The sequence below is a fragment of the Theobroma cacao genome, chromosome 7 (genome assembly GCF_000208745.1).
Source record: "Theobroma cacao cultivar B97-61/B2 chromosome 7, Criollo_cocoa_genome_V2, whole genome shotgun sequence".
NCBI classification, from domain to species: Eukaryota; Viridiplantae; Streptophyta; class Magnoliopsida; order Malvales; family Malvaceae; genus Theobroma; species Theobroma cacao.
Genome location: NC_030856.1, coordinates 5960251 through 5969482, shown reverse-complemented (window position 1 = coordinate 5969482; position 9232 = coordinate 5960251). Strand labels below are relative to the sequence as shown.

The window sequence follows — 9232 nt, the reverse complement described above, 5'->3', positions numbered from 1 at the left end:
AGAGAGAAAGGGCAAGAGAGAGATAGAGAGAGAAAGAGACAAAGACACTTTTCTACTTTTATAAACGGAGTTCTTTGGTTTTTTTTTTTTTTTTTTTTTGGGAGGGGGAGTTATTTTTAACCGACGCAGTAAATTGGCTTATGTCATAATAATTCAAGGTTTTACTATTAATAACTTGATTATTTAATTAATTATTTACTTAAGAAAATGAAAGTTTTAAATTAAAAGCTATGTTGATTTAATATTTATTATAATAATTAAGAAAATCCACATAAAGGCTTAGGAGGATATTAACGTTATGCCTTTTTTTTAGATAAAAAATTGCATCAAAATTTCTTTTTTTTCATATATTTAGAATTCATAATATTAAACTATTTAGCGAGAATTAAAATATAAATAAAAAATATTTTTTATGTGAAATTTATATCTATTAAGTGAAAGAAGAACTTTACTTATAAACCTAAGACCTCAATACCCATCATATATTATAAGACGTATTCATTGAAGTGGTTTTTTAACTTATGGAAGAGATGATCCACTTTAACTTGAACTTACCTCAACTTGAATATATCTTTTCGAGAATCTCATATCGAAAAAAAAATTGATAAATTTTAATATTACTTATCTCGGTTTATATTTTTAACTCAAAAAATATATATGAATATCGAAATTTATTGCAAAAATATATAAAAGATGGATTTTTAAGATCCTATATAGAATTTAAAACCATAGCATTTTTTAAGTCACATGGCCATAAGAGAGGAGGAACTTTAGCTAATCATAGGTGTATTCCCCCACCATTTGATTTAACAAAGGTTGGTTGGTGGTTGTGCAATTATCAATGTTAAATCCCTACTTGTCCCCATTCTTTTTCAATGGACTCCATACTCTATGTCGATTTTAAATCAGAAAATAAATTTTATTTAAAGAAAATCCGCTTCGATATTTGATCTTCAATATTTTTCTTTTATATTTTATCTAAAATAATTATGATCAATTAGCACGTAATTATACATATTTGAATTAATCGTTGTAAAAAATTACGTACATTTCATGATATGAATTTAAAAATCAAAATAATTACTTTTTCTACTCAGACTAGCCTAAATGTTGATTGGACCAATAGCTCAAAAATTCAACCTTGCCTATGCAAAAGGGAATTGGAATCACCAAATTAACCGAGTCCAAATTGCTGGTGGTCTAACTTGTGAAGCAAGTACATTGTTGTTGACCAATAACTAAAGCCCTAATAAATATTAAATAACATAATGTTTTCAATGTGATTTTTTTTGGTTAACGTGATCATCTACTTTTGACTCTTTCCCAATCTGTTACCTTTTCTACCCGTTCATAACAATAAAAAAAATAAAATAATGATAATCAAACTCTATTAATACTAAAAGTAAAAATTATAAACTACAGTAATTTTTATTAAATCAAATATTTAAACACATCGTTTTAATTTTATTTTAGTATAGTACTAGAAAAAGCTCTTGAATTGTGTAAGAGAATAGGAAAAACTTTGTTATTTAATAATTAATTAATTATTATTAATTAAAAATATTATTTTTTTATATTTATGTTATATTAAAGTGAAGTTAATGTGAAAGATAAAAAATATTACATATTATGTTATTATTTTGTATTAATATGTTATATTATTATTTATTAAAATATTATAATAATATCATAAAATAATAATTATAAAAATTTGTTTAATTTAAAATAAAATATTACGAATTTATTTAAAAAAATTTTGATTTGGCTGCTAAAGGGGTTTGGGGAGGGGTTGATTGGCGTAGAGTGAAGGAAAAGGGCCCTACCAAATGGTTCAGTTTTCGATAATGTGATAAAATACCAAAGGCATATTCTTCAATTCCCATGAAAAAAAAAAAAAAAAACTGTATTTCTAGCACATTTTGGTCATNCGCAAACCGCAGAGGATGGAAAGGGAAATCCCACTCTTTGTAGACACGCCTTGCTTAGCATATCCAACAGGACCTGTCTTCTTTTGCATCTCTAAAACAACAAATTAAATCTAGATTACCAAAAATTACTTCAAATTTCATTATAAATTATGGGTTTAATTAAACTTATCACGATGTATAAACATGATTTTTTTTATAAAAGAAAAATAAGGATAAAAAAAATTTTAGAGAGACATGTAACGGGTTTTTCGAATTGAGTGATATTATATATAATTTTTATATAAATTTATGTAGATTTTGAGGTAAGGGTAAAAGATGAAGGAGCTTATCTTGAATTAAGGAGGTGGAGATACCTTAATATTGTATGAAATAATGATTGAAACATGAAATAAACAATGGAGTGGGGATGGGACTATTATCTACTTTATCCCATATCACATGATGCATTGAATCATTAAAAGAGGGAGGGGAAAAAGGGCAAAAAATGATTGGACCACGAGTCACTAGCTAATTTGGTAAACTAATCTCAAGTCCTTAATTAATACTTGCTTGATTAATTATTTTAAGGTTGATGGTAGGCCATTTGAGCAAAGATGAAGTGGCCATTTATTCCCCTTTCTCTCTCTCTCTCTTAATTAGAATTTCCACATGATAAGAAAGATTTTTATACATGATTTTAATCATTCCCACCTTGCTTTCTTAAAAAAGTATACCAAATTTCATCGTAACTCTTGGTGAACCTTTATCCCACATCAATTTCAATAGTTGGTTTTTCTTAACTTATCTAAAAAAAATTATATATATATATATAAATCTCATCGTTCGAATGAACTAATAGTAGTCGTATTTGTTACGATTGTTCAATCTTAATCATTAATCATATACATACCGTAATAATACTTATACGTAGGATGCTAATAGAAGTTGCTTGCTCTTAGATATTAAGTCCAAAATTTGGTACCCTTCCTAAGTTTGCTTACGTTTGAAACAAATCAAAAACCCATTTATGCCTGCCATTTTTTTAACCTAATTTATGCTTTGAGATATTCCTTTCCTGGTTTTTGAAGAGAGTTAAGGCTAAAAAAAGGTGGCAAGGAGGAATATAGGAGGAAAAGGAATTCTTTGCATCTAGGCGTTCAATTGAAATGAACTAGTCTAGTTAACAGGGTACCTTTCCTTCTCCAGCTTGTAATTCGCTTCAATGTCTTAAGTTGAGACTAGATTCTTTTTTTCACTTTTCTTAATGCCCACCAAGGATGGATTATTGCGCTGGCTTTTGTCGATATTTGAAGGCTACCTACACCACCATCTTCAACTTCCTCTAAGCTTTTGATTTTATTATTTATACATATATATTCCTTTATTTGGTAAGAAGTTTGAGTGGTGCAATGAGCTATGGTGACTCAAGCTAGATCAAGCCCCCTTCCTCGCAAGAACCACCTCCCAGCCGCCCCCCTTGCCTCGTGCAGATGCATGCATACATACATGCATATAGAGATAATATTCCATTCAAACTCATTTGTTTAGGTTAATAATAAAGAAGCGTATACAAGCTTTAAACCAAACTTGTTCGCAAGCCATTCAACGAGCATGCCAGTTTGTTCCCTTTTAAAGAAAAGGAAAGGACTAATGGGGAAGCTATGCATTTACTTTCTTTTCTTGTAGTACAAGAGAGCTAGCTTTGTATCTAACTTTGATCTCATAATCCAAACTTTAAGTAGCATCACTTGAATTCTGAGCTAAACCTGAACTAGCAATGGAAGAACTCTAGAAACAGTAATCTAGATGTTCAAACTTGGAACACAGAGGGAAGCAAGAACAACTCTCCTACTTGGCACAACAAATCCCCTGCAAGCCAAATCTATGCTATCGGTTTACATGTTTTCGCATGTCTTAATTTTTTAATAAGAAACGTGAAAAGCTGGCATGTAATTTAAGATGATCCAAAAGCATATATAATGTCCGATGAGTTTAGAAGATTGATAGTATCTATCAGCTTCAAAACGGTTTTTTATGGGATAGAAGCTTCAGTATACAAATGTAAAGGTCAAATATAAAAGATAGAGAAAAACAGAAGGTAAACTGATCTTAAACATTCCTCGACCTGGTTATTTGCGAGCTTCAACTTTCTTTTGTTCTCTCACTGTAAGATCAAATTAGAAATAATATCAGCTTCAACAGAAAATGCAAAGATGCATAGAAGGCAGTCTAACTCTGTTTTCTAATCCAAAATCTTATGCTTATTCTCTAAATGAGAAAATTTGAAGTAATTAACTTGCCAGAGAGAAAGCAAAAGGTGTACATTATACTATAAAGAGGACATTATTAGCAACAGGAACCATACCAGCCTTCTCTTCTTCTCTCTTCTTAGCAGCCTCTGTCCTTTGTTGCCTTATCAGGGCTAAGCGCTCTGCCATAGCAATTATTCCACTATTAATAAAACAATAGAATAAAAGATGTACAGGAAAGGTGAGTGTATTTAGTTTCAATAAATAAAAAAGATTCATTGCAACATCAGATAATACTTAAGATGAAAGTACACAGAAATGAGGGAGAAAAAACAACCAAAAAAGTTCAGGTATTAGCCAAAAACATGGCAGTGGTCATGAGACATTAAGGTGATACCTTGATAAAATACTAATATATTCAACTCTGATGACATTAGTCTCCACCAAATTGGATAAACCAATTCAGTTGTATTTTATATGAAAACCAGCATTATTCATCTCTCAACCTCTTCCTTTTAAATACCTCCACGAAAGATTGATCTAGATTGCTAAGTGGTAAAGAATTAGAAGCAGTACTAACACCTAACACTCATGAGACTTTCCATCCTCATTTATTATTTTGCTTAACGTTCCATATTTATTCATCAAAGAAAACAGTTGTAAACTATTCACTACATCAGAAGATTAGACTTATGGCTGGAAGAAACCAGTTTCAAAAAATCTGAGGAGAAGATGTTACATGACTTCTCACACAAACCTTTCCCACACTTCACTGCCAAATTTTAAAACCTCACAGGTTTAATGTGTGAAGACAGATATTGGAATCATGTTACCTAAACATACACAATTCTCATCAGCAACCAAATAGTGGTCTCCCATCAGTACCAGAATGCTCCATATGATATTTGCAACCATTTAGGTCATGGACAATGATCCTCCATGCTTCCACCAATGCTTAGTCTATGACATTATTATTTTTGTCACAGTTATATAAGGGATTGTTTATGCACAACACACACTACTACTCCCTATAATGACTCACAAGGGAGATGAGTTATTATTTTTACATTTTGTCTCCCTTGTTCAGCACCTAGTCAATGAACGTGATTTCAACTTCAGCTGTACATGTTCAAATTCAATTAACCACAAACAAGTAAAACAATCCCAGGGAGAGGATAGAAAAAGCCATGTTGAAGTATGATGATATTTGCCAGGACCATTTGAAGTCCTTGACAACTTAATTAGCACTCAATTTAGGTGTCACTGCAGTAGAAACCAGATGAAGAGAGAAAGATAATCTGCAAATCATATATTTATCAACTAGTTACCTAAATCTTTTCTTGCTTGTTCAGTTTTCCCTTGTTCCTGCAGCTTCATATATCGCTCGTGCGCTTTTTGCTTTTCTATCTCCTCTCTGCAATCATAAATAGTAAAACAAGAGCACAATCCAAGCTGGCCTTAAAGGATACAATCAATTCAAATATAGAATTACAAGCTTTAGTACCTCAACCAGCATTGCCAACAAAAATTTCATAAAATGTAAGAGATATCCAGCTTCAAAGATGGGTATCAACAAGCAAGTTCAACATGTTTTGAAGCAAATAATCTACACTACTTTCACTGAATCAAAAGGCTTCAGGCTCATTACAAGAGAAAAAAGATAGGCAAAATTTTGATCATATCCTGCCCCTTTCCTTCTGGGATCATGGTCTAGAAAACATTCTGTCTCAAAGGAAGTTAAGATTTGTAAAAGCATAGTTATTTTGTTCCCTAGAAATGATTACATTGAACTCAAATTCAGTGGCCCTTTGTGACAAGGAATGAGGAGGCAAGTGCTGCAATCAATTTGGGAGATGATCAGGGTAAGCCACTGGCTGGAACTACCCGCATGGTTAATGCCAAAACATCTATTGCAGAATTTAGCCCTAAAAGTAACAATAGAGGTATGCAAAACAAAGAGTACCAAACATATGCAAATCTAAGAATGCCATGAAATAATGTTGACCATATAGTTAACAACCTGTGCTTATGTTATTGGATTAAAGACATCAAGGAACTTTTAAAGTGGTGATATAATTTGACATGTTTACATGAAAGCTATAGTCTGTAGAGACACCAGGAAGTTAAAGGTGTATGGCATGCAATTGTCAACTTTGGAGTAACAATTTTTAATCCCTTGGCTTATTCGCATTATACATTTTGTTAGTTTTTGAGTTCCTTCTCTAACCAAAAAAGAATCAAGTTTAATATCTAAACACCAATTACCTTTCATCCTCAAAGTTATCCCAAAAATACAACTTAGCTAAAACGAAAGCACTCCTATGTCATATTAATCCTAGATCCAGCAAAAAGAGAAAGAGTTATAGTGCTTCAGATCAAACTAAAATAGGACCAACAATGAGAATCATAATCTAAAATTATCCAACACTGAGAACAGTAAATATTTGTTAGTTGTATAAAAACTAAAGCTCATAGCTTTCTCTCCTCTAGTCAGTAAACTATTTCAAATATGTCAACAATTTCCATGATATATAACTTTCAAGCTGCAAAATAAAAAAGATCAAAAGTCACCGATCAAAGTACTGTTCACAAAATCAAAATCCTACAGTTCTGTTTCAAAATTTTTCTTACTATATCCATAAATTCCAAAGTATTGGTTTCTGAACCCAAACAAAATAGTCAGATAAAATTGTATGAAAATGGAAATGAATAAAAAGTTAAATTGCCATTTCTTTTTTGTAAGGTATCCCAGATAAACTAATACTAAATCAAAATAACAATTGTTACAAACTAGTCAAATTTTTCCAGCAATCACAAATTGCCCACATGCATGTGATAAAGCAGTGATTAGTCAGATTTGCTGTACAAAGAGCATTTACAAACCTTTCACGCCTCGAGAGTTCAGTTGTTTTCCCCACCTGGAACATAAAATTTCAATTATTTAATACAATTATAAATTCATCTTAATACAGGCTTTGGGCAGCAGAGAAATATATGTCGAACTTACATCAACATCTCTAGCTTTCACATTCTTTTGTTTAGCCAAATTTGGATTCTCAATCTCAATAAGCCCTTGGGTCCCTTTTCGCTTCTGCCATATTAGCACCAGTTTCAAATAGAAAGTATAAAAGGAAAAGAAGACACTAAGAACTTAATGCAAATCAACCCAATTAGACCAGAAAAGTGCACAAAGATAATGACCTCAGATTCTTCTTCTACTTCCTCCTCAGACTCTTCTTCTTCCTCTTCCTCCACTTCAGCCACTTCCTAATATGGAAGAGAAAAAACCATCTCATTACCAAGTGAAAATGAAGTATCAAAAACACAAACACACACATTCACAAAGAAAGAAAGAGAAGCATAGTAACAAAGAAAATTGCAAAAGCACATATTTAAGAAAATAAAATTAGTTTTTTTTTTCAATTAAACAGTCAACACAACTGATTATGAAGCATGAAACAGAAACAAAACAATCATCCTTACACTTAGGTAAAAAAAATTAAAAAATGAATTGGTAAAAAAATATCATCCTTACACTTAGCTGATAAATCTACTGTAATCAATTTTCATCCATTTATTTTCTTTATGTCAAGCCCAAATTACCCATCCATTGTAAGCATCTAGAAGATAAGTCTTCACACATATAAAGCCCAATTCCAACCTAACATTTTCTTACAATAAATTTAAACAAAGATGATACTAACATAATTTAAAACAACCCAAACAGCCAAAACCCATGAAAGTTACAACACTCAAGCTGACACCCATTAAACATGAGAAAAAACATCCAAGCTAACTTTCCGAAAATCAAACAAAACATCAATTTTGGTTTGTCAGAGTCAACCTTGAAGGATTTTCTTCTCCACAAAAATCAATATCAAGATTAAACATATACTTCTTTTTGCACAATAATAGCGATAATACATGATAACAACAAACAAATTACCATAAGAAAAAAAAACAGTTATTAACAATCAGAAACTAATTTCACCACACATATTATTCATCAAATTTTATAACCAAGTGCATCAACCGCATAAAAATCTTACCTTCTTAAAAGTACGGGGACGAGCAGAGGTACCAGCAACTACACCATTAAAACATTAAAAAACAAACAGTAAGATTAATAACAAAACCACAAAAGAAAAGCACGAGATATTGATTATTTTTCTTATTTTTGTCTCTGAATTTGATTTAAAGTTCCAAACTTTAGCTGAAAAGAAAAAAATATTAATATATACAAAAATTTCCAAATTTAACTTTACATGCATTTAAGGCAGGATCACTTCCAAGTTTATTCGAAGGTAAACTTAAAGTTTAAAAGTAGAAATTTCTCTATTTTCTCTATTTACCATCTAAAATTCACAAAAAAATAAAATCAAATCAAATCAAAAGCAATACGCTAGAGCTACTGATCCAGCAGCTGAAAGCTCCGTTAGATCTGATACCAGGAAACCGTATACAAATACGTATAAGTACATGCATACGAGTTTTATAAAAAAAAAAGCACACAAATACATAGAAAATGAGAAGAGAGAGTGATAGAGAGAGTACGGAGCTCTTCGGGAGTAGAGAAGTGGCGGTGGCCGGTGGGCTTGCCCTTGAACTTTCCTCTTCCCATTTTCTTTTTCCCTGATTACAAACAGAAACGAAGGAAGAAGAAGCTGAAAGTGAGAGTCTGAGTCCGAGACTGAGACTGAGACTGTGTATTTCCTTAATCTTTTATATATATATATATATATATATATATATATATATATATTGGATTCTTAAACTTTTACAGCACGTTTGGTTCGCGGAATAGGTAAGAATAGAATAGAATAGTTATTACGTGAGAATAGAATGAGATGGGAATAGAATAGAATAAGTATTATGTAGTTTGGTATGATGAATGGAATAAAGTAGAATTAATTATTATGACTTATTACAGTGTTTGGTTGGTAACAATAGCTTTGGAATAAGAAAGAAATAGAAAATAAAAAGACAAAAATACCTTTTATTATATATAATTATTTTTTTTATTTTATTTTTTAAATATTAATAATTTATAATTAATTAAAATATTAATAATTTAAA

General features: G+C 31.0%; 1 protein-coding gene across 2 annotated transcripts; it reads right to left on the bottom strand.

Moving 5' to 3' along the window:
- On the bottom strand, positions 3482-8879 carry LOC18594096 (28 kDa heat- and acid-stable phosphoprotein). Of its 2 annotated transcripts, XM_007021554.2 has the most exons (9): positions 8711-8879; positions 8206-8243; positions 7358-7423; positions 7164-7247; positions 7040-7074; positions 5485-5570; positions 4273-4338; positions 4033-4071; positions 3482-3776 (listed from the first exon to the last, which is right to left on the bottom strand). In XM_007021554.2, exons 1-8 carry the CDS (start codon positions 8775-8777, stop codon positions 4037-4039), a joined length of 477 nt encoding a protein of 158 aa, XP_007021616.1. In that variant the 5' UTR covers positions 8778-8879; the 3' UTR covers positions 3482-3776; positions 4033-4036. The 2 variants fall into 2 exon arrangements, with proteins under 2 accessions (XP_007021616.1, XP_017980018.1); XM_018124529.1 differs by lacking the exon at positions 3482-3776 and having other exon boundaries at positions 3841-4071.

Excerpts from the sequence above, each read along its gene's own strand:
- LOC18594096 (XM_007021554.2), bottom strand. The coding sequence starts at position 8,777 with ATGGGAAGAGGAAAGTTCAAGGGCAAGCCCACCGGCCACCGCCACTTC. Across the intron at positions 8,244-8,710 it reads CTCTACTCCCGAAGAGCTCC|TTGCTGGTACCTCTGCTCGT; the intron begins GTACTCTCTCTA and ends TTAATGGTGTAG. Across the intron at positions 7,248-7,357 it reads AAGTAGAAGAAGAATCTGAG|AAGCGAAAAGGGACCCAAGG; the intron begins GTCATTATCTTT and ends CTAATATGGCAG.